At 45.3% G+C, this 26,642-nt stretch overlaps 1 protein-coding gene across 1 annotated transcript; it reads left to right on the top strand.

Annotated features, from left to right (window-relative positions):
* LOC140214031 (uncharacterized) lies at positions 1-8,731 on the top strand. The gene is made up of 3 exons (XM_072285268.1): positions 1-143; positions 4,120-4,255; positions 7,051-8,731. Exons 2-3 carry the CDS (start codon positions 4,164-4,166, stop codon positions 7,889-7,891), a joined length of 933 nt encoding a protein of 310 aa, XP_072141369.1. The 5' UTR covers positions 1-143; positions 4,120-4,163; the 3' UTR covers positions 7,892-8,731.
* The last annotated feature ends 17,911 nt before the right edge of the window (positions 8,732-26,642 follow it).

Below are 26,642 nucleotides of genomic sequence, written 5' to 3'. Positions count from 1 at the left end.
TCCAGAGGCACCGAAGCAGTCACGGCCGAAGACAGTAACAGTGGAAACACGCCTCCTGCGTTTACCTTCCGCGAAGAAAAAACTCCGAAAACAATCCAGGAATTATTCGAGGGCGCTTCGGGCACTCCCGACTGTAGCACCACGTGAGTCTTGCCGCTTGTAACAATTCTCGCTGAATATTGTTCCCGTAGGTATTTCCCAGAACGCAGGCGTTGATAGCTATAGATTTATTCTTACTTCAAAATGGGCTTTTGACAGACAACTTCAGCCTGCATACATTGGCGACATTCTTAGCTTTTTTAGCGCGCCGATGCACGGGTGATGCCAAAATATCTTCACGGGAAGCATAGCTGCGGCTGTTTATTGTTAAGGTCCAAAGTTATGTCACTGCGGGAAGCAAATTCTTCTATGGAAGAACATGTTCGTCGCTCGTGTTTGGTCACCGTGTCGCACACCTGTTCCGGTGGCACAGTGGGTACAGCATTTGCCTGCCGAGTTCGAGGTCACCTATGATGCTCCTGGAACGACGGCCTATCATCGCTGATGGTGAAATGCAAAAATACTCACCGGTCTACGTGCCTGTTATAGAAAACACGGCGATGAAGCATCATTTGGTTCGTGTCAGGCTTTTCGAATGCTGCTCGCCGCGACCTTTCAAGAGCATATTTTTCTAATGCTGCTCTTTGAGCTAAATAAATGTCCTTAGGAAAAATATGTGCAAGATATCGGTAGGCGGGAGTCGCGGAGCCAGCGAAACCAAAGCAAACCAGGTGCGTCCGACGTATCTTTAGATTCTGGGATTCGCGTGCGTCCGATGTACCTTTAGAAACAGCGATCACCACATGATCCGTCAGTGCCCACTGCTTCACCTGATTTACCGCACCGGCAGCTAGTGTCTGAGCATAAGTAAGCTAGTGCATGGGCAGGTCCAGCCCGCAACCTCATTCCGCAATGCCTGCAAAACCGGGACAAACGCACACAAAACGAGCCAAGCATTTACTCGTTCGCACTACCTTGGCAGAGAGAAGTGGTTCTTGTGGGGAAGGAGAAATGGCTAGCGCTATTTTCTGCAACTCATGCGGCCTGCCTCCTGCTCGCCTGCCCTGCTCACCTGCAGCACCGTGGTCGATTTCTTCAAGAGTTCCACCGCCTGGGCCTCCCATGTTCACGACATGAAGATATCCTCTTCCCCTGTCGTAATCAGCTACCAGCCTTCCTAAGTGTCGTCAGTGCTCTCGGCGAGAGTATAGGACATTTATACAAAGACGGATGGCCTAACGGCCATCCCACCACCTCAGGCTTCCTGATCGGCCACTACTTTGCTTCCATCTCTACGACCCTCTACCTTTCTCACTTGGCAAAGTCGGATATTCAAGGAGCGAAAGCCCCCGTATTTTCCCTCTCGCACCCGCTTTTACTCGCGCCATTGCATAAACGTCGGGTGATTCCTGAAATGCAATCTCCTGATGCGTGACTGTCACGGCCGACCGACGCGCCCGCTATACGAGAGTTTGTCCAACACCTCACCTAAAAACACTCCCGAACTGTCCACACGTGCCGCTCATCATCGTGCGGCTCTCACCTTGATGATGTCTTGCTTCGTTAGCTGAAGCGAAAGTTATAAGTATATTTAAGTTCTAAAGCAGGTTTGAAAGAGTAAACCTTCGACTACTTTTTTTGCTGCCACTGTAAAGAAGTCGCATGTTAGAATGATTTGCGGTTTTCAACTGCAGATGCACGTCCCTTCATTTACGTTTTCTTACTGATTCTTATGTCTGCAATTGCGCCTTATTCATAGCCTGTAACTCAACTTAATTTTTCGGAAAGGCAGCTGCACGGGTCACACGTGAAGCAAACTGGCAAGAACAGATTGTCACATATGCTTAACTTCAACTGACTGCGTCCTTTTCTTCTCAAGTGTTCAAACTGAGTCTTCCCTAAGAGGCAACTGTCGGTTCTCTACTACTTCTGTGGAAGCCATGTTGCTCGTAATACTAATTATTTACAAGATAGATTCCTCATGGCACGGATCCATGATTGGTCATAATTTAAATTGCTGTGAAAATCCTAATACCAGCACGACGATTTTGAATCCAATCTGACGCGGAAGGAGCATCTCTTTTTATTACAGCGCTTCTTTGAATCAAAGCACGCAAGGAGTTCACGCAGCTTCTTTTGAGCCTCACCCTATTTTATAGAACAATTAGATAAAAAAAAATTTGCGGTGTGCCTATTCGGAAATTATCATTGCGATTCTCCTCCACGAGTCAACGCCACGACAATTTGAAAACTGAACACCTGCACCCAACTACAAAGCACTAATCAGAAACGCCGTAAGTTAACAAAAGCTCAAGTTCTACTCACCATCATCATCAGCCTCTAGTAACCTAGTAACCTAGTAGTCAACTCTAGTAACCGACCGCTGCCGCTACACATGACGCGCGGTGCCAGGTAGTCTGGTGCTGTTTTTCTGACACGGTAATGGAAAATTTAGAGAGACGGCGTTTTTCTGAGGAGTTCGGCGTTACTCCCTACATGTACGAGCCGATTGCGAAGAGCCGGCTTCTCGAAGAAGCAAGCGATGCTGGTGCGAGCAGTGCTTTCGACGCGAACGAAAGCAAAGTCTTGGGAACTCCTCGTGTTGGAAATGTTCTTTGGTGAGTATGATTTTTTGCAAAGCGATCTAGTGATCTCGCCGATATTTCGCCGATCTAATGAGCTTGTTTCCGGTCAAACAACTGTAGTGTTGTGTTCGTGCATGCCTCCTCGTGGAACGTAAGCGGGGATGCGACCATCGGCATTTGTGCGCTGTCCAAAGCTGTCGGCAATCTACAAAGACGGTTGAAACGCGTGAAAAGCTTGCCGGTTCTTGCAGTACGTGTAGTGACCTTCATCTGTTGACTACCACTTACGTTGATTACCACTCACTTTGACTACCACCCACGTTGACTACCACTCTACATACACGCAGACGCACCAACAAAGGAATGCAGGGTCGATCGAAGCATATTACGATCGCACGCACGCAGAAACAAGCGCGGTCAGGCAAGGTCGCGGACGCTGCGAAGGAACGAAACACTAGAGTTGACGTCACAACACCGCAGTTTCCGGTCTCAGCTCGCATCGTCAGCGTCAGCAGCAGCGCGCGGCATTCGACGGGGTGCGCAGCTACAGCGCAATTTCAACCGACGACTACGTTGCTCCTAATTGAAAACAAAAAAAAAACAAATTTTACCTACACGGTTTATAAGGTTCCCGCATCCGTATATGAGTGTCTTATTGAATTCTACAGACTCATCAGCTTCCCTTTAAGAGTGGAACGCCATACCATTCAAATATCCCTGGCTGCTTCTCGCGGTTCCCGGTAACTGCAGTTTATGTAACCGTAGTGTTTACTGGGAAACGCTGGCGGCAAAAGCTATGCATGAAAGCGAGCTTTCTGGATGAAACCCCGCTTATTTCGTGCGCCGTGGATTCTCGGTGGTGGGCACGCCACTGGCCGTGGTACAAGAGTGGTAGAAACGCAGGAAAATTGCTTTGTGCTTGAGTTTCCGCGTAAAAAAATGTTTTCTCTTACATTAAAATTACAATCTGGTGCTATCATATCTGTTGGTTGCGTGTAAGTCGTATTTTACTATGTTTCTGACGCATTTTACTTAAATTCATTTAGTTCAGTAACGCATTGGTGCTTCACGGAAGGCCTGCGCGATTCGGTATGTCTGATTCGGAATGATGTTTTGCTCACAACACGGTCAAGGCCGGCGCCGGACGCAGACATCGAATTATCTGCTACACGAGGCCCTTAGCGCTATCGCGTTAAACATGCCTATTTTCTTACTCGGCATGGAACACTGTCGTGTTCTATTCTGTTGTACTAAACACAGCACATATTTTTGGAGAAATTCAACAGTGCAAAAATTCCGTCACGCACGTCCCTTTCGTCATATATATTGAAGGCATATTTCCAGAAAGAGCACCTCATAAGGAAGCACTCAAATCAGGTTACCCTATCACAAAAACCTCAACTAAATCCTCGTGTTTTTATTTCAGAGCGACATGTTCACGCTCGTTGAATGACCCTTGCACAGTGACTAGCTAACACCTCTGTTATTCTCTCAGGCCATACACATGTCACTGAAAGCGGAATCACCAGTTCCCTACCTATGGTGTCCAGCAGCAGTGTCAATCACGGACAGCCCAGTACAAGCCGCGCTGGAATGGAGGAGGCATCGGTCGTTACGGAAAACATCGCTAGGTGAGCCCACGTTTGGAAAAATTTCTTTGCACAAAGCAAATCACAGACGGTGCGTAATGCTGCCCGTGGTACAACTATGCCTCCACTGTGGCACTTTCGCTATGGAGGAGAGCTCTGATTTGTGAAACGCGCACAAAATCAACCTTTATTCAAAACACACCGCATGGTGGATGCGGTGCTAACATGCTTTTCGTGCTCAGCGCTCTTGCAAGTTTGTCATATACGTACGTACTACGCCATATTCGTTTGCAAAGATAGAAAATAGAAAGGCGTCCGTCTAATGACAAAATTAAATTAAATTATGGAGTTTGTCGTGCCGAAACCTCTTTCTGATTATGAGGCACGCCGTAGTGGAGGACTCCTGAAATTTAGATCATCAGGGAAACTTTAACGTGCACCTAAATCTAAGGACGCGGGTGTTTTCGCATTTCGCCCCCAACTAAATGCGGCCGCCGTGTCCGGAATTTGACCCCGCGACCTTGTGGTCAGCAGCCTAACACCAGAGCCACTGAGCGAAAACGGCAGGTGTCTAAAGCAATCGAGCAATGCAGTGACAGGCCTATTGCTTAAGTGACGTTCATTTCAGAATGCAGCGTTGACTTCCGATTATTCGACTATATGCCACATGCTCAAATATTGTGCCGCTTTATGACTTTCGCTTACCAAGGTGACCTATGACCCTGGAGGCATGATGACTGTTTGACGCTAACGCAATGATGATGGAATAAGAAGGAATGATATTACGAGGTCACCGGATTGCATTCCAGCCACGGCGGCCCCATTTCGATGGGGGCGAAATGAAAAACACCCGTGTAGTCAGATTGAAGTGCACGTTAAAGAATCCCAGGTGGTCAAAATTGCACTACGGCGTACCTCATAATCAGATCGTGGTTTTGGCACGTAAAACCTCATAACCTAATTTTAATTTTAAGGAATGATATTGATGTAATGGTCAAGTCGTACAATGGCGACGACATGACGACAATGACAGGTGCATTCTTAAGTCATGATCATGGCATAAAATGGACGACGTGACGACGACGGTAAGACAACCGCATGAAAAAGCGACAATGACGACAACCGCACCACCAATGTGACACGATGACTATACCGTATGACAACGAATGCATGATAGCGTCTGTGTGAAGACAACGCAATGACAAAGATGGCATGACAACGACGGCATAATACCGACACGATGGCGACAGCATAACTGCGGCCTAATAACGAACAAAAAATGAAAGAAAAGTAGCATAATAAATGCGACTACGCAAACCTAATTCTGAAACAGTGCACGCGGCGCACACAGAGAAAGACAACGGGATGGCGCGCTGCCTCTCAAGGGCAGATTTACAATTATGGTACCTCATAAACTCGCCCTACAGTTCCTCTTGTTCATATACTAATGTATCATATATTGAAGGTAGAAATAATAGCTAGAAATGTTCATTATCCTAATGAACAAATACAAGTATGTGCCACTAAAGCAAAATAAAGAAACATACAGGTTATCTATGTTACACTAAAGCAAATCGCCATCAGTGTTGAAATGGATATTTACTGATTTCATAAGTTTCCCCCTTCCAAGCCTGAGTAAATGTCAGAGTGAATAATTTGCCGTGATTTAACTGACTCTATCAAACGAAATTTTATTGTATGAAAGTTCTAATTTCTTCATTAAATAATCCGGTCTTGATGCCGGCCAAGCTAGCATGATTCCAAACGACGTACAAGGTAACACCACATGACTCGAACCAAACCATAACATTGCATGAGTTATGTAAACAACCGCTACAAGAATAAATAAAAATACACAAGTAAAAAGCCATTAACGCAAGGATAGTGACCAATGTTCATCTAGTGATTAGCGCAGATATTTAAATGAGTAGCAGGCTGCACAAAAAACATGCACCATACGCGCTGTCTCTGCTCTTCTGCCCGTTGTATTTTTCTTCACTAACCGGTAGAAAAGATGTCGTACCAGCAATGCCTTAACAGAACGCTTGCAGTGTTCATTATCTTACCCAGAAAAACAAAAGAAAATACTAACTTCTTAGGCAGCATACTTCATCCATTGTACATGAAAACACTGAAGCATTTGATGTATCTGTGCTCGCTAGTATGGGGGAAATGATTGCGTGTGGGTCGTTCTCACAATACCTTCGGTAGGAGCGGTGTGCAATTCGAATGCGAGTCAAATATTAAATGACTTCATACAAACATTGCAGGTAATCTTTAACCGGGAAGTTGTTCATTGTATTCGATGTGAAGGACTTCAGTTCCACATACACTTGTCAGAATTAAAGCGAACAGTTCGCCTTTGCGCCATTTTCATTTCCTAAGGTGGAGCTTCGAATGGCTAATTGCAGTGCCTGATAAAGGCAAGAAAGCGGCTCTAGTGCAGTGAGATAAAAATATCATCGTGTTTGGATCTGCTAATTCCTTATTTAACCACCCTTACCAGACATTTCTTCTCTGTTCGAGTAGGAAGAAATACCACAATCACGCTTTACTTATTACATTATATGTAGCCTATGTGATAGAGGTGCGGGTCTTTCTGATTTTCAAGTTTAGCCACACAGATATACCATCAAAGGCAGCAGTGTTCAGTTTACGCCAACCTAGAGCCTCAAACGAGCGCCAAAATTAACTACCGCAAGTTGCCGCTAAGGTTTAGAAAGGCGGCTTATCATTGCCGCAGGATTGTTTGTTAACCTCTCAATTGGCAAGATGTGTTTTTGTCCTTTCGTAACAAGAGCCGGCCGTTTTCACCTTCTTTGTCCGTGTCCTTGCAGGAATGCTCCTGGAACCGTAGGAAGGGAACAACGAGAGTTGTGTGGTGTCTTACACGGACACGCCAAGGAACCCACGGATGACACAGCCCAGATTTGTAGAGCCTGTGATCAATCGTCTGTGAAGATGTCTAAATCTGTAGAACATTTCCGCAACCGCACTGGCAAAAAACACAAATGCGAAACCTGTGGTAAACAGTTCCACCGGGCTTATGATCTAACTCATCACCGCACGCATACAGACGAGAGACCCTACAAATGCCAAGTATGTGAAAAATCGTTCCGGCATTCTTGTCATCTAAAAATCCATAACCGCACTCATACAGACGAGAGACCCCACAAATGCCAAATATGTGCTAAATCGTTTCGGCAGTCTAGTCATCTAGAAAACCATAGGCGCACACATACAGACGAGAGACCCTACAAATGCCAAATATGTAATAAATCTTTCAGGCAGTCTAATCATCTAGATAACCATAAGCGCGTGCACACAGGTGAGAAACCATATATTTGCAAAACATGCGGTAAATCATACACACAGTTGGCAACTCTCCGTACACATGAGCACACTCACGCAGAGGAGAAACCTCATGCATGCCAAAAATGTGGTAAATCATTTGAAAAGAAATATGACCTCAAGAGACATGTAGACTCCCAATGTGGAAACAGCGCTTTTGTTTGCGAAATCTGTGATCGATTCTTTATGAAGAATTCGACTCTTCTTCGTCACCGCCGAACAAAGCACGTGGATGAAACTCCTTTTGAGTGTATGCAGTGCGGTTGTCGTTTTGCAGACAAAGAAACACGCGATAGGCATCTGTGCCAGGAGGAACGCAAGATGTGAATGATTCCGTCTGGTTTTTCGAGATTGCGCGACAAGATCTCATCACCAGAACTATTTGGGGTGCTTCAATATCAAAAAACACTGTAGGTCCTGGCCAGCGCTCACTGTTCCGTGAACTACGTTGTTGGTGAACGTCGCTTAAACAAACTGATTCCAAGACAAACCTTAATGAACTGCAAGATTGTGTTTTGCGTAACTAGAGGGTTGAGGGAAATGTCCCCAAAGATCCTTGACCCCCATTTGGTTTGGCAAACTTCTTGTGAAGGTCGTTTTACAGTGTACCAGCGAAGAAGCTTTGATGAACCATAATCGTATTGATATTCCAGGGTAAACAGAATGGAATATCTCTCTAGGAAGCATTTAAGAAAGGGCGTATTGTATTCTTGTCAACTAAACAGTAATTTCTGCCATTAATCGAGGTCCTGAGGCAAAGTTGCTTTCGAGAAGAAGCACTTGCAGATGCTTTTACGACAATGCTTAACTACATCGTAGGCGTATGAAAAGTATCCGCTTGAAAGTTTCTTCAATGCATTGACCGTTCTTTGGCGCCTGTATGCATACCGAAAATGTTTTTTTTCTATACCATAAAATAGGCTGATGACGATATTGAGACAGTATTGGACTCGAATCATGTGGAAATTCATGATATGACATGGTCTCCCCTTAAGAAAATTTTTAGTTGTTTTATTGTGGCAGGACTTCTGAAGTTTAATAGACGGCTTTTCATCTACTCAAAATTCGTCTGTTTTGACTCGGACTGCTCTCTAGTAGCAGCTGTCAAATCTTTTTAGCCTGAAGGGACAGAACTTTCTGTGCAAAAATGACAATAAATGTGTGACATGACAAGTAAGTATTCATATATGTTTATCCGCTTACTTTTATATATTTGTCCTGTGAACGCATTTTTTCGGCTAAAAAATGTTACGTTACCACTCACCGCATTACGCGCCTGCGTGTATCAGAACATTCCCCATCTTTCTCACCAATCATACATTTTTTTTCTGTGCTGTGGTCGAACCTTTCGTAACCCAACTGCATGCTCAATACGAATACAAATGTGCATTCTTGAAGGCTTGCAAGCACCAACGCTTAGCCTACATTCCTAAACGAATGATGTATGAATATCCGACAAACGTTAGCCGCCAATTACTGATTCGGCGATTCACGTCTACGCTCGCAACTATCTTCCTGCCTGAATGTAACTCGTTTTGTGCCTTCCCGTTTCCCGATAAGAGTTAGTTGCGTGACTGAAGGTTCTTGCTAGTGCATTGTTCACCGTCACTACAACGTGGCATCTTGTAGAGGTGCTTGTTGTGACCGGATACACAAAGCGAGCCATTAAAAGAACGTGAACATTGTCATTGGTAGCCAGCTTGCCACAACATACAGCTTCCGCACGTGTACGCTCACGTCGCCGAAAATACTAGGAACACCATGGCCCAATCAGCCGTCCCAATGACAATCCTTGTCTTGCCAGCAACGATCACGCTGCCACAGCCAATGGAGCCACCGTTCTTCCACAGATCATCGTTTAAGATCCGGAAAGCTGACTGCAAACCGAAGCATAAATCGCCACATATAAAAAATTAAAGCGCGACTAGCTGCGTTAGGACTATTTCTCATTAAAGGACACTGCTAGGACGTGGTTTAAAAAACGAGCCTCCGACGTAAGAGCATGGGAGCTGTTTGCAGGGGCTTCCTACAAACATTCACGATTGCCATGTGCAAGGAGCCGGCGAAAGCCATGAAATAAGCTTGTGTGCAGCTACCGAATAAGCACATCGTGAACTTCACGGAAGATATTGACACGTGTACTTATATTTATCGGATGAACACGTTTCGCCGCCTAACAAATCTTATCGCACAGTGCGGGACGCGCTTGCATGTATCCGAAGTTTCTGGAAGGTTATCGATGCTTGACATAAAAAAATTGTTACAGCGCAATCACATGCAACCACAAGTAAGAAGGACGGGACACAAGCGCTGACTGTCAACTAAATTTTATTGATGGAAAACGGATACCTTATATAAGGGGAAAGGCCGAAGTGAAGGGGGAAGGGAGTGATACAATCGGGGAAAAATGACAATGCGCATCGATGAACGAACGTGCCAGCAGTCAACGGAATCAGACGCCGAAAAAAACAAGAAAGCGAAAAACCAGAAAAACACTATCAAAAGGCGAGGGATACTAACATACATTGAAATCAGTAAGCAGTTGCTTCCAAAAAATGCAGCTCTGCAGCAAAAAGCGATACAGAAGGGGTGCTTACGCACTTGCTGCCATATTTGTGTATGTGGAACGCTTCCAAAGAGACGCGCGCCGTCGCGTCGGCACTCTTGCCGAGAATCTTTGTCTCTCCCAAACGAGCCTAGCATCCTGTGCATTCAATTACGTGCGCGACCAAATGTGCGTACTTGTCCTTTAAGTTGCTTAAATTTCGGGCATGTTCCCCCAAGCGTTCATTAATGCAGCGGCCGGTTTCGCCGACATAAGCCTTTCCACACTTCAAGGGGATGGCGTAGACCACTCCTGTGGAACACTTGATGAACGGCTTCTCATGTTTTAGCTGACAACCTCTTTTTTTAGAGTTGCAGATGCGTGGGCATAACTGTGCCAGCTTGTTGGGTGCCGAAAAAACAACGGAAACCCCATGCCTGTTGGCTACCTTCTTGAGACTGTGGGAAGTCTTGTGCAGGTACGGCAGAACCAAAGGCTTGTCGGTCTTCGGACGGTCATCTTTGCCTTGTGTTCCCAGTTTCAGGTTCTGGAGGAGGGTCTCAGACACTGCAATCAAGACCGAATGGGGGAACCCCGCTGCCAAAAGTCGGCTGGCCTGATTGTCAAAACTTTTCTGCATCAGGTGCGGGCACGACTTCTGAAGAGACGATTCCAAACAGTGCGACGCTATAGCTCTTTTTACAGTTTTGGAATGCGCTGAGTCATATCCTCCTGAGACCCCGCTATGGGGATTTGTCCAATATATTGGACATTCCGAAGTGAGACAGTACTCCTGTGACAAGGCTTTCATCCTCCTAAAACCGTGCTGTCCAACTTATTGGACGCCTGCTTGCGCCATCTATGCAGCATTTATGAAAATACATCGTACAAATTCCCACCGAAACAGTTCCACAATGGCGGCATTCAGCAGCGCGGCGTTTTACGGCAGCTGCCGGAGAAGTAAGCACTATTTCTCGTATTTCTACCAGCTTTGAAGGCATATCTTCGATTTTATATTAAAGTTAATACAACAGCGTACGCGCGGAATACGAAATTTAAACTGTTCGCGCGCTTACTTTTTTTTACGCTTCCTTTGATTTCGCGTGTCCATTACGTTGGACGCTAGGACTCAACCCGGTTATTTTGACCGCGCTTTTGCGATGGCCTTGTTATGAACAGCAGGCGAGTACTGTTGGCATTTAGCAGCTTGTCGACGAAATCGCATCTCTTTTTTTCTTTGGGGGACCGGCCTCGCGTGTCTGATGAATTAAGCCGATAACTTTTCTTTTTTCAGTCTATGGCTAGGACCCGCAAGGCAGCTGTGGCAGGCGGTATCGTAAGAGAAAAAAAAACATATCGATATCCCTCAATCAGATGTTGTGCGCATGTACAACATCAAGATGGGTGGTGTCGACAAGGCAGACCGAATGATAAGTTACTACAGGATAAAAGCACGCCTTAACAAGTGGACAATCAGAGCCTTCTTTCACCTCTTCGACCTTGCCCTCAGCAACTCCTGGGTGCAGTACACGCGGGACATACGCTCCCTAAAGAAAGAGCGGAAAGAAATACTCAAATATATGCAGTTCTGCCAATCTGTTGCTGAGACTCTCGTGGCTCAAGGGAAGCAGGATGAAACGGAGAGTGAGAATGAAGCCGAGTGGCATCCGCCATCAAAGCAGGCTCGACTGTCTCCTCGAGAACCCCAAGAAAAGAGCACTACCCACTGCTCAATGCAGGCAGACACTGCGAACGCTGCCCGTTGCAGACTACAGGGCTGCGACATGAAAACAAAGTTCTTTTGCACCAAATGTCGGCTCTTGTTCTGCATCACCAAGGAAAAAAAGGTGTCTTGAAAATACCCACAGGAAGTGAACATAAGAGAAAAATTTTTGTTGAGCAGAGGAATGCTCTTTTTTATGTACTCCACCCACTACTTTCTCTTTCGAGTTATTAAAATATTTTTGCACGCGAGTTCAAGCGCAATATCTGCGGTACGTCATTACGTGCGCGCTGGGTGAAAAAAGACCGTGTAGCATCCCAGTGTCCAATATATTGGACATCGCGCTGTGCTGAAACTATCAGGGCTATTGAAAAAACATTTAACACTTTTCACCTTCATAACCCTACTGACCTATTCTGAAAGTTTGGGAAAAATCTGTGCACCCAAATACATCCCGGGTCTCAGGAGGATATGGCAACAAGTCCTTTTTGGCGCGAGGGAAGTAGCCCCAGCAAACGTGCTTTTCATGAAAGGTTAGTCTCATGTCTAAAAACTGTAAGGCATCTGCGTCAGGTATTTCGTGGGTAAAATTTAGCCCAAGTGCATGCTTGTCAAATGCGTTTAAAGCTTCACCTACTGAGGTAGGTGAAGGCCGTCTGCCTTTTTAAAAGCACTAAAAAGTCATCTACGTACCTAAAAACCTTTAAAACGAACCCCCCCAAAAAAGACCTATCTAAAAGTTTATCTACCTTTGCTAAAAAAATATCTCACAGAATTGGAGCCACGCAGGACCCAATGCAGATACCGTTGCGCTGCAAAAAAGGCAGGTTGTCATAAACAATAAAAGTAGATTTCAGGTAAAACTGCAATAATGATATAAAATTATCTACTGACAAGCCTGTTGAATTCCGGAATGACACTTCGCCGTTTGCTTCCACGCATTCTCTAACAGCCAACAAAAGCTGATCTTGAGGCACAGAATAAAACAAGTCTTGCACATCTACGGAAAAACCAAAGCCAATGTTTTCTGTGCTCTCAAGAAACAGCGCGACATCCATAGATTTTTTTGTTAGGAACGGATCTTCCAAAGCAAGCGTTTTGAGATGCTTTTGCAGAAACCAACTAACGTTTATTTGCCACGAACCTTCTTCACTAACGATAGTCCGGAATGGAATATCTGGAGTATCTGGAATATCTGTAAAAAATGCGTTTAGGCTACTACCTCTGCTATTAGCAATATCCCTCGCAAGTTTGTCAAGATTTAATTCCCTACAGAAGTTAATAAACTTGGTCTTGACCCTAACGGCACTCTTCTTAATAGGTTCAAAATTCTTATTGATGGCCACTTGTGCTTTTTCATTGTACATTCCTTTTGGTAGAACAACAAACCCTCTCTCTTTGTCTGCTTGAACAAGCATAAGGTTATTTCTTTTAAACAAGGAAACCACACTATTTAACACATTTCTATGATTCTGCGCGTCAAGAACGTTTGGTGAGCACTTTCGCAGACAGTCTACACCCTCAAGTAGGCAGCGGTCCCGGTCCTCTTCGTTTCTTGCTTTCATGGCCAATTTCCTGTTCGTTGCAATCAGCTCATGGGCTGAGACACCAGGCTCCAATCCATATTTTGGGCCCTTCTGCAGGAGACGTGTTACGTTCTCAGGCAGGGAAACATTTCTCAGGGCGGTTACCCTTCTTTTACTCCCCTGTGCTATGTCCCTGTTACCTAAAGAAGACAGCAAAAGGTTCAGAAGGCACCTCCAATGGTACTCCGTGAGTTGAGCAGCTGTTTTCCTCAGCGACGTTAGCTTTCTTGCGGCGAGCCATCCGGGGTGGTCAACGTAGCAAAGCAATCCAAGCCAATCTTGAAAAAGACGAACTTGCCGCCAGGGGGGGGGGACACTCCCCGGTTCCGGTGGCACAGGAAATTGGCGCCATCTCTGTAATGGGCGACGCAAAAATCCGTTTCCCTTGCATTGCCTCGTAGATCGCCGCGCGAACGCGCGCCGATCCAGGTGGCCAAGCCCTTCCCCCCGCTCAACTCCTCTCCCTACGCCCTCTCTCGTAATACCCTCTCAACTCCCTCACCTTCGACTGTCTACGCGCCCGCGCCGCCGTGCCATCCCCGGCGGCCCGGCTGCTGCTTAGTCCGCTACGTAACGCTTTATTTTTGTTATCTACTGTCATCGAGATGCGTGCGCTGCTGTGCGTTGACCAACGTTGCCAGTTTCGTCAGTTCTGTGGTCCTCTGTAGCTGTGTGCTTGTGCTCCGCGATGTTTCACCCGTTTCACGACTCGTACCGCTCGTGCATCGTGCAGTGGTGCACAAATACCCCCAAAACAAGTCCTGCAAGGTTGTTCCGGGTGCCTAAAGACAACAGGTGGGCGCTCAGACCCAATGACATCAGAAGGCGCATGTACACGAACACAGCCCTGTCCATTTGTGTACTCCATGAGGCTCCGGAAGTCGTTGCGCCTTGATTGTACTACACTTGCCTCTTCCCGGTAGAGAAAGCTGACAAATAAATGTTCCTCCTCATTGTCACCTGGTCTGTTACTTGTGTTTTTCTGTGCCAAGTCTGATTCTGCAACTTCAGTAACTTGACCAGCTTTCCATACCGCCCTCAGTGCTTTTTCTGTGTATCACGTTCTACAAACCAACTAACAGCTGAAAAATTACTGTTAGTGTTCGTGTACTATCTCAGTAACCCCCGATGGGAAAACCGCGCGAACAACCTTCATGTGTAGGCATGATACGCCTTTTTTTCCTCTGGAAAGCATGAGCATTGCAAGTGTCCTACATGCAGATTTTTGCAGTTCGTGTTTATTATACAAGGGAGAGCCCAGTAGGTACGACTTAGTGCCTTAAGTGACGTAATTTTATTGCTAAGCATTGCATTCGGGTAGAAAGAAAAGTCGTGTTGGCTTGTTTTACCTGGTCTTTGATTGAGGAATAAGCCTTTCTGCGAATGTTTTCTATGTGCTGCTGCAAAAGCCGACTACCTTCTGTTCCCTTTGCCACCGTTACTCAAGTTGTGGCCAAGTGCAAAATAATCTGATAATGTGTGTTTCAGTTTTTAGTATAATGTTATTTTTTTCTGCCATGTTTTTTTCAATTTGTTCAGCAGTAATGAACATGTCAAGCATTTCATATACTTTCGTGCAGATTTATAAGTAAGCTTTTTTTTGGTATGGCTCTCATTCAAACAATGTTAGCATTTTATTCTATATTTCAGGTATTTTGCGTGTCATTGTTTTTGCCATTACCAGTGAGTTTTCCCTTTTTATAGTTGTCATGAATATGTCATACACGTCGTCCAATTTTGTGCAATATCTTAGTGCACATACCAGGAGCTCGTCTACATTTAGGTCTAGAGGACGTTATATAAAAATCTTGTTTTTTTATGTGTGTACATGAAATGGCCTTCGCGTTTTCTAGCACTTTCTTTTGTTATTTCACCATCTGTGAACTTTCGTCTTTAGTACTCTTGTATATGTCATGCACCTCTCACTTTTGCTCATTTTTTATGCGTGTATCACACCACGTTGCAAGAAAAATCTCTTTTCGGAAACGAAGTCAATAAAGCGAGACTAAACATCTGTTGTGTTGGAAGTGGAATTTTTTTTATGTCCCGGCACATGCTAGTACAATATAAGTATGGGCAAGACTGCGTGCGTGCCAACGCATGGCCGACGGCGCACCACGCGCCAGCTCGCAAGCAATGCCAATGCGCGACGTAGCGCGCGGTAACAAGCGCGCTATAAAAAAGAAAAAACGCGCCGCTTACGGGTAAAAACAAAAAAATAAGTGAGCGGCGCGCGCGGCATGGGGGAAAGGAAGTGGAGCGGGTCGTCATAATAAAAACAGAAGGGAAGAAAAACGTTTGGGAGAGAAGGTGCCGCGCGGGTGCTGTTGCTGTTGCCATGACAACGTAAACAATCATGTGCGCCGCCATTTTGCTTAATGTGTCGCCCATTGGTTAGGGCCGTAACTGAAGGGGACCTTGGCGCTATTGTCGAAAGAGCGTCTGCTCGAAAACGGCCAATGGGATGTATACGGAGTGTCCCCCCCCCCTCTTTCCGCCGCAGTTCTGACCGCATTAGTCTCCACAGTCTTTTAACGTGTCCCCACGACGGTTTTACAGGGCCAAAGAGAGTACTTACTTCATCTGGGACGAGGCCCTTGCGGATACAGAAGGCGTAGCGTCTTGCCCGGCATGTAGCGTTCACGATGTGGGTCAGTAAAAGGTCAGTGATGCGAGAAGAGGGAAGAACACAGAAGGAAGGGCCCACTGAACAAGAAAGGTACTTCATTAGAACTTCTTTCTGGGCGAGTTGGTGCAAACTTGACATAAAAAAATTGTTACAGCGCAATCACATGCAACCACAATTAAGAAGGACGGGAAACAAGCGCTGACTGTCAACTAAATTTTATTGATGGAAAACGGATACCTTATATAAGGGGAAAGGCCGAAGTGAAAGGGGAAGGGAGTGATACAATCGGGGAAAAATCATCATCGTTTTCCATCAATCAAATTTAGTTGACAGTCAGCGCTTGTGTCCCGTCCTTAACCGGGGTGAGCAGGGACTCCGTCTGTAATTGCCTGTATAACACTGCCTCCTTCCGGGTAAGCCCCGGGTGAGGTCCACGAAGCTTTTTATGCTGACCTTTACATCTAGCTTTCTAGCACGGACCATAGAAGCGGGATGTATTGCATTCTAAACACGCGACAATTCTTCCAATGTAAAATCTATGAGCATCACGCACAGAGTTACCCTGGCTAGCTCACCGGTGCAAAACGTGCTGTCCGAGGCCACCCCTCGGACCAATGTGCTGGCACAACCCGTTAGAAGATGTGAACTGCGGTGGTGGCTATGCTGCATATTCACGGTCATCTGCACACAATAAAAATAAAAAAAGGAAAAAGAAGTCATCCCCACGAAAGTCGAAAAGCATATCTCATTAAGAGGAAGCGTTAGCTCGGGCGCTCCTATGTAGATACGTGTAAAAGGAAAATTCGGTTTTCTCAGCGATCACTGCGCGAAATTAGACGAGGTTTTTTGCATATAAAAGCCCCGCTTAGCATCTAGTGACTCCTGGTTTCCAATATTTGATTTAGGTCGTAAATGTTTATTAAAAATGGGTAAAAAATTTAACATTTTCAAAAACAATACTATCAAGTTTACAACTCTCTTACTCAGCAACGAAAAACGATAATACAATTCAGTTAATTGCGTTTAATGGTACATCTAAAGCAGTCAAATTAATATGTTTTACATGAATGTAAAAAAATTCTCTAACTTGGAAATGCAGCTTTTGGGCAACCCTTGTGCGCCACGTAACAAATTCGCGTAAGTCATAAAATGACATATCGAATATTTTCGCTCTCAATGATCTAATGGTTGCCGTTTACAGAACCCCGATACCTGTTCTTGATGCAGAGCTATGAATTTGTAAACTTCGTGCATCTATATTATTCAAGCTTACGAATTTTGGAAAATTTTTGTAACAAAATACAGGACATAAATCGAAATTCCGCTTCCAGCAGTCACTAGAATTTAACTTTCTCTCTCAAATGCAATAAATTTCATTAAAATCGGCCCAGGGTTTATCGCTGAAAAACGTTCTTGCGTTTTACATATTTTTGAATATATCGGGCGCGTCGGAGTTGGGCCCGACTAAAGCTTCTTCTTAAAAAAGCCCGTATGAGGAAAGTGTTCGGTATTGTTCACCTGACTGGGGCAAAAAGAAGGTTATTGATCACAGGAAAGGAAAGGGAAAACAAAGTTCGATTTCCCCCGGGTACAGGAAACAATTTCCTTTTAGTAGCACTTCTACGGCGTTATAGATAATGTATTCAAATCAGTAGAACTAAGTCGCAGTCTTGCTGGACTTACAAAAGCAAATATTTAAATATAAGCCTCAGGTGTTTAGAGTCCAGTAGAGGAAATTTAACTAAGAGCAACTAAACTTCCTCCTTTGATATTTCATCTTCTGAAAACACCGTGAAGATGGCGTTACCTCATTCGGTGGTGTGACGCTCACTGTATAGGAAAGTCTGTCATTTCACATCTACAACGTAATATGCCTCTCGAGGCAGTGTCTATGCGAGTAATTCAAATTGATAGATTCATTACAATTTATCCTCTACACATCAATTCCATTTTATTAAAAATTAAATATTGTGGTTGGTGGCTTCAGTGATGCGCAATTTATGGGTGGAATCTTGGAGCGGTGCGAAAGGTTGGCTCATGCAACACGCACTTGTCACTTCCGGTGCATGCTTATTAGATAAGGAAGAGGCCACCTACCTATTTCGACATATCAAACAATTCATATTCTTCCATTGATTTAGTGATGCTTGAGCCACGCTGCTCCCCTACTTGGAGTGGAATGTTATTACATTCTTTGAGGAATGACCCCTTCCCAGTAGCATTTACTTTAATGCAACAACTCGCCTCTTTTCCCCATGTCGATATGTTAGATCTTGTTTTAGATGGCTGGTAGCATTTTGATGCGAAAGCATCAAATGGCCTATTGACCAAAATAGACGGCGTCTGTAACAGCAAAACGACACCTATATTCCCATTTGCTGCGAAATCACGTCACGTGCGCGTCTCGAGGAGCAGAGAGGGTGAAGGGTACACCTTCTACCGCACTGGCGTGACACTTGTTGGGTGTAGGCAGAGGGCATCGCCACGACGCCACGTCACTCTCGTTTTCAGGTGCCTGCGTTCTCCGAGGTCAGGCTCTCGCCTGCGTCCTAACTTCGCCTCGGTAATCGCTGCAAAGAAGGTAATGTACAAAAAAAACAGCAAAAATTCGAAAGAAAAGCGTTGCAGATAATGAGTTTAGAAAGTACGACTCCAAGCTCCGCAGCCGACTGTCTTACACACTGGGCTATACCAGCGCCTCCTAGATAACAGGACTGTGCACTCTGCATTAGGGCATCAGGCTGCTCGGGCCTAAATTTTCATTGCTAAGCCAGGCGTGACTAATGGAGGGAAGTGAAAATTACTGCTGCTTACTCGATGGCGTCCACTTTACATTCTATGGCAGTCGGGCGAGGTAACATGACGTCACGGAACGAAGGGCCTCGGTCTTGGGCTACCTTAGAGGCGTTGGCCAAGCGTCTTGACGCGCTCGCCTTCCATGGAGGAGTTCATAACTCGAAGGATCATTAAGCAAAGCGTTCAATCGGACATTTATGCTTTCGTATTCAGAACTTAAAACAAGTAGTTAGGCGTCCTCAAATCATTAAAGAATCACCATATCAAACACGCTATTATACAGGCGAACTTAGCATCGACGATGCTGTAGCATACATTAGCGCTTTAATTATCGACTCAGCAAAAACTTGCAGGACGCTTAAGCTTGGCCTTTAAGCGTGGGACGTGGTAGCATTCAAAGGTCCCTGATTGGTTCTCACATTTCCCGGAAACTGCAGCTTACGCACGCACAACGTTTTCGTGGAAACGCTGTCGCCGAACGCTATGCCAGAAGGCGAGTTTTCTGGTAGGAACGCGGCCTCTTGCGTAGGCTGATCCCGGAGGTTATGCACAGCCGCGTCGAATAAATACAATCAGGTTTATTTTATTGTTTGACACTTTTAATATTTCATTCTAACAAGATATGACATAAAAACATGTGCTGTCGGTGGTTTGTTTCAGGACATTTGTTTGTGGGCTGTCATTCCTAAAATTCCGCGGGAATACCTTGTGATGAATGTAAGACAAGGTATGAGATACTTTAGGAATAGAATTGCTTTCCAATATAACCCCTATAGACAGCTTGTGATAAGCAAAGTGTGGCACATACATATACATTGTTATAAGTGCTGGACGTTACGATTTAGGGTACTCCTGTGCCGGACGCCGACATCGCACTTTCTGCGAGACGGGGCCCTTAATGCGATCGCATTAAAGACGTTCTTTCCGCATACGAATGGCAATACGTGCAGAAGACTTGTTGAATGAGGATTGCGCAAAGACACCAAAGAAACAAAACAGAGCATGAGGCATACTTCCTCGATACCCTTTCAGAGAAAATTTCATAAAATTAAAAAGGTACGTCACAGACTAGGCGGACAAAATTGCACACTAGTGAGCAAGCTGGGAAACTTTCAAAAGCGACGGTTTATTGCAATTCATTTTTTCGTTGAGTCATGCAGGTCACCGTAACGGCAACTTTCGCTACGGTACATTTTTTGTATACAATCAATAATCTTTACCTAGATTTCTATTAACTAGCTGTTTTAACATGCATAGCAAGTATCATCTTTGTAGCAAACAAACAGAAGCACAATAACAATTCATTTTCAGGTAAAATATTGATGAAATAAAGTATTTACTAGACAGTATTACGCAGCGGAAAAAAGTGTTGCATAGTTTGAGTCAAAAATGTACTTATGAACTATATGCAATTGCGCGAACAATGTCTAGCTGTGATTGCATTTGTTATCTTTGTTTATTGAGAGATATACTGAGAAAGATTTGAATATACTAGGCGTGGAATTAAATGCCGTTCTGTTTGGCGTTTGAAGCACATTTTAATGTACAAAGGCTACACGCTAGCTGTCACGTATGTCATCAGCTACAGGAACAAAAAAAATAGAACCAGCATATGGTAGTAGGAAGAAATGAATCACTAGACTACGCTTGTACCACCTAATGAGCACCTATAGGCTTTCTGTGTAATGGCAGCGCATTGCTTTTCTAGACTGCTGACCTTCTGAGAGGCTACATGTGCTCTTCCACTCCTTAGAGCGTGGACACTTTTCGCTCTTGCTTACGTAATAAATACTGACACAATTTACTTCTTTAAATTAGCCTTGTCTGAGCCATAAGCGTTTTAAAATAGCCTGTTGATGATTAGTACAATTTATTTTCGACCGGCACAGCTAGACCACATATTAATTGCGCAATAAAGAATGCACATCCATTCATGATGACCAGGAAGTCGAAAGCTTGTATGAAGACCTAGAATCGGTGATGGGTAAAGTAAAAAAAAATACGCTATACTGATGGGCCACTTCAATGCCAGGGTAGGCAAAAAGCAGGCTGGAGGCAAGTCAGTGGGAGAATATGGCATTGGTTATAGGAACACCAGGGCATAGTTATTATTAGAGTTTGCAGAACGGAAGAATTTGCGGAAAATGAATACCTCCTTCCGCAATGAGGATAACCGAAAGTGGACGTGAAGGAGCCTGAATGGTGAGAATAGAAATGAAATAGACTTCATACTCTGCGCTAACCCTGGTATCATAGAAGATGTGAACGTTCTCGGCAAGGTGCGCTGCAGTGACCATAGGACGGTAAGAACTCGAATTAGCCTAGACTTGAGGTGGGAACAGAAGAAACTGCTACATAAGAAGCCGATCAATGAGTTAGCGGGAAGAGGGAAAATAGAGGAATTCCCAATCAAGCAGCAGCACAGGTATTTGGCTTTAACTCTGGAAGAGGGCCTTAGTGTTGAAGCAATGAACGACAATCTTAGGGGCATCATTAAGAAGTGTGCAATAGAGCCGGCGGTAACTTGGTTAGACAGGATAGAGGTAAGCTATCGCAGGAGACGAAAGATCTGATTATGAAACACCAATGTATGAAAGCCTCTAACTCTACAGCTAGAATAGAACTGGCAGAGTTTTCCATGTTAATCAGCCGGTGTAAGGTAGCTGACATAAGGAAGTATAATATGGATAGAATTGAGCATGCTCTCAGGAACGGAGGAAGTCTAAAAGCAGTGAAGAAACTAGGAAGAGGCAAGAATCTGATGTATGCGTCAAGAGACAAAGCCGGCAATATCAGTACTAATACGGATAAGAAAGCTCAAGTGGCTGACGGGCTCTATAGAGATTAATACAGTACCAATGGCTCCCACTACGATAATAGAAGGAATGATCTAGAGCAATTTGACATCCCCAAAGTAATGCTGGAAGAAGTAAAGGAAGCCTTGAGAGCTATGCAAAGGGGGAAGGCAGCTAGGGGGGATCAGGTACCAGCAGATTTGCTAAAGGATGGTGGACAGATTGTTCTAGAAAAACTGGCCACCCTGTATACGCAATGCCTCGTGACATGGAGGGTACCGGAATCTTGGAAGAACGCAAACATAATAATCTTAATCCATAAGAAAGGGATGCCAAAGACTTGAAAAAGTATAGACCGATCTGCTTATTTTCTGTTGCCTACAAACTATTTACTAAGGTAATCGCAAATAGAATTTGGGACACCCTAGACTTCTGTGAAACAAAGGACCAGGGAGGATTTCGTAAGGGCTACTCAAGAGAGCAGGATTGGCCACTCTGGTGCAGTACTCGTCCACAACCTTCTATATGAATACAAAAATAAGTGTACATCAACGTCTTACCAGTACTCACGTGCGGGGCAGAAACCTGGAGGCTTACGAAAACGGTTCTACTTAAATTGAGGACGACGCAACGACCTATGGAACGAATAATGATGGCTGTAACGTTCAGGGATAAGAAAACAGCAGATTGGGTGAGGTAACAAACGCGAGTTAATGACATCTTAGTTGAAATCAATAAAAATAAATGGGCATGGGGAGGGCATGTAATGAGAAGGTAAGATAACCGATGGACAATAAAGGTTACGGACTGGAGTCCATGGGAAGGGAAGCGTAGCAGTGGCTGGCAGAAAGTTAGGTGGGCGGATGAGATTAGGAAGTTTGCAGGGACAACATGGCCACAAGTAGTACATGACCAGGGTAGTTAGCGAACCATGCGAGAGGCTTTGCCCTGCAGTGGGCGTAACCAGGCTAATGATGAGTGAAACTCAACAATAGACCATATTCCAACCATCAATCAGGTGACAGAGAAATGTGCGGAATATAACTAATCCTTATATATAGCTTTCATTGATTACTATAAAGCGTTTATGTCAGTGGAAACCTCAGCAGCCTTTCAGGCATTACGTAATTAGGGTGTACACGAGCCGTATGTAAAAATGCTGAAAGATACCTATTGTGGCTCTACAGCCACCGTAGTCCTCCATAAAGAAAGCAACACAATTCCAATAAACAATGGCGTCATGCAGGGAGATACGGTCTCTCCAATGCTTTTCACAGCGTGTTTACAGGATGCTTTCAGAGACCTGGATTGGGAAAAATTGGGGATAACAGTCAATGCGGAATACCTTAGTGACTTGCAATTTGCTGATGATATTGTCATGCTTAGTAAGTCAGGGGAGCAATTGCAATGCATGCTCACTGACCTGGACAGGCAAAGAAGAAGGGTGGGCCTAAAAATTATTCTGCAGAAAACTAAAGTAATGTTTAACACTCTCGGAATAGTACAGCGAATTCCGATAGGCTGTGATGCACTGGAAGATGTAACGCAATACATCTACTTAGGGCAGGTAAGTGACCGCGGATCCGGACCATGAGACTGAAATAATCAGAAGAAAAAGAATGGGGAGCTGGGGTACGTTTGGCAGGCATTCTCTGATCATGAACAGCAGGTTGCCATTGTGCCTCAAGAGAAAAGTGTATAACAGCTTTGTCTTACTAGTACTCACCTACGTGGCAGAAACCTGGAGGGGTTCGAAAAGGGTTCTACTTAAATTGAGGACGACGCAACGAGGTACGGAAAGAAGAATAATGGGTGTAACGTTAAGGGGGTGGAGAAAAGAACATAGCAGATTGCGTGAAAGAACCGACGCGAGTTAGTAACATCTTAGTTGAAATCAAGAAAAAGAAATAGGCATGGGCAGCGTATGTAATGAGTAGGGAAGATTACCGATGGTCATTAAGGGTTATTCATTTGATTCCAACAGAAGGGAAGCGTAGCAGGGGGCAGTAGAAAGTTAGGTGGCCGGATGAGATTAATGAGTTTCAAGGGGCAACATGGCCAAAATTAGCACAGGACAGGGGTAGTTGGAGAATTATGGGAGACATCTTTGCCCTGCTGTGGGCGTCGCCAGGCTGTTGATGATGATGAAAGCCGGCACGGTGTAGAACAAGCTCAAAAACCATGGACGTCATAACTTTCCGCTATTTGTTCTCAGTAATCAGTCGCGTTTGCAGCGGCGGAACCTTTTGTACCGCAACCATTTTCAAGAAGCAGTGGAAGCACGAGTGAATGGCTCCTGTACCCCTTGTAATTCAAACGATGACGAAAACATGAGTGGGAATCCGTTCACCGCGAGAGCACAGTGAAAACTGACTCGACTGGTGACTTGGCTTGTTTCTGCTCGCGGCCCCTTATTTGTTGTGGTTCGACAATCGCATCTGTTATAAAGACCTCACACTTCATTATTTGTTATTCATTTTTTGTGAGAGTTTGTGCAAGTCAAATATTTGAAGGCTGGTGTGGGAAGTAGCGTATTTTCTTTAAGGACAGCACCACTCGTCTTGCTGGGCATGAAACGCAATTTACGACTGTGCAGCAATCACGCAAACTGTCGCCGCTGTGCTGTGTATGACTGAGTTACGGCTATGCACGGTGCATGAGCATTCGTTACCGAATATTCGCGCCAATTGCGAATAAGTTCTAGTTCTGTATTGCTAGGGGTTAGCGAAGACAGCACCGCAATTTGTGGGCAGCAGAACAAAGGGAGCACCACTGGTCGGATGGTACGAACTACCTGCTTCATTTCAACTGAGCCAGAGAGTGCCCCAGCAGTCAGAAGAATTGTAGCATCTGATTATCATAAGGTAGTTAGGCTTAACTTAGCTTCTATATCTCCTGCTCTTCCATCCGTATTCAAGACACCGAACATGGACCCTATCAAATGGGCACGCGGGGCATGCCACAAGGCGCGGTGTGGTTCCCACTGCTCTTCAATTTAGCTAATCTGCACCTTCCGGCACAGTTGAATGATATTGAAGGCATACGGCATGCGCTGTATGCTGATGATATCACGATCTTGGCCACCGCAGGCAACTTAGGGCACATGGAGGAGAGCCTGCAAGCAGCAGCACGGGTAGTAGATCACTACGCGGAGTACTGCGGCGTCCAATGTGCACCAGCAAAGTCAGAATTTGTTCACTTTAGGGCTTCCCCTAAGGATAATACAAACATCCACTTATCCCTCAGCAGTGGCCCCATCCACGAGTCTAAGGAGATTAGAATTCTGGGACTCTTCGTACACCATCAGCGAAAGGTCGACACAACACTTGGAAAGCTCCAGAAGATTGGAGACCAGGTGGGTCGAATGATCCGCCGGGTTTCCAATAAGAGAGGAGAGTTACGAAGCAAGGATGCGGTGTAGCTCGCTCACGCTTTTGTAACTAGCCCCATCCTGTATTCAGTACCCTACCTCCACTTGCGGAAGCACGATGAACACAGGGTAGAGGTTATCCTCCGCAAAATGATGAAAAGGGCGCTTGATCTCCCGGTATCCACTTCCAACGGACGACTTCTCATCTTGGAATGGTCAACACCTTCCAGGAGCTCAAAGTAGCTCATCTAAGAAATCAATACACAAGGTTAGCCGAAACACGATCGGTTCAACTACTTCTGGCTCGACTACACATCCAACACAATTTTCACATACAAGAAAGAGTCAGAGTGCCAGAACTATGGAGACACGCCATCCGAGTTCGACCCCTTCCAACCAAGATGGATAGAGAAGACCATATTGGACGCCGCCAAGCTAGGACGGAAGCTTTGGAGCGTCACTATGGCAACAAACATGGAGTTTACTATGTAGATGTCGCTGGGCCATCCCCCGGGGGATGGTATACAGCAGCAGTCATACATCGGGGAACACAGGTGGATGGGTTCACTTTTCGTGCCCCAGGTACAACACAAGCAGAGGAGGTAGCGATCGCCCTAGCTGCCTCGGACTTTAATTCTAAATATATCATTACGGATGCACGTGGCGCGTACCGTAATTACGAGGCAGGTTGGGACACCCTATTGGCCGAGCGAATACTGAGAAACTGCAGCAAGGATGACGATCCTACGCCCGCTGTATAGTTTGGACTCCTGGCCATCAGGGCCTTCAAGGGAATGAAGCTACTGATGCGGCAGCCCGAGCACTCACTTACCGGACGTCCCCTTTTGCCCCTGAGGTCCTGGAACAAGAAGGCAAAATTCTCGTAACTTTCAGACATTTCTACCTATGATAAGGATAGCCATCGCCGGTACCCAACCCCAGCTAAGGGACTGGAGAAAGCGAACGAACGCGTTCTACTTCGCTTATACACCAACATAATGCTGTGCCCGGCAGTAATGAAACATTTTGATCCTGCGATCGCTGGCAGGTGCCAACACTATGGCGAGGTGGCTGACACTTATCACATGGTGTGGGCCTGCCAGCGAAATTCGGCTCTCACCCCCCAACCCAACCCTACCCGATAGGACTGGGAGGCGGCCTTGCTTGGTTGCTCAGACCTTCAGGCCCAAAAGTTCTTGGTCAAGAGGGCCAGGCTGGCAGCTTCGACCAATGGGGTCCCGGACTAGGGACTCCACCTAGTATGTAGGGCTCCTGCGCGAGTCCACACCTCTCTTTCTTAATAATAGCTTTCCACGACCACCACCACCACCAGTGCTTACACGAGCAACAATCTGTTACCAGCAAGATGTGCACTTCGCTCTGAGAGGACCATAAAAAAAAGAAGCGATATCATTCAATAAATGCGCATTTTTGTTTTTGTAGTTGTAAGTGAGGGTTTGCGTGCGTAGATCATTCGGCGAAAAGATAGCAAGGTTTATCAGGGCGCACATGCTAGCGTTCAAAAATGTGCACAGACGCGTCAAGGTAGTGCCGCACTCAAACGTCTGGCTTTTTTTTCCAGTCCTGCGGTATCATTTTAATCGTAACCCCGAAGTAACAAAAGTTTTATTAGT

This window comes from Dermacentor andersoni, chromosome 11, assembly GCF_023375885.2.
Source record: "Dermacentor andersoni chromosome 11, qqDerAnde1_hic_scaffold, whole genome shotgun sequence".
Taxonomy (NCBI): domain Eukaryota; kingdom Metazoa; phylum Arthropoda; class Arachnida; order Ixodida; family Ixodidae; genus Dermacentor; species Dermacentor andersoni.
The sequence above is the reverse complement of the archived record's forward strand: the minus strand, read 5'-3'. Positions and strand labels throughout refer to the sequence as shown.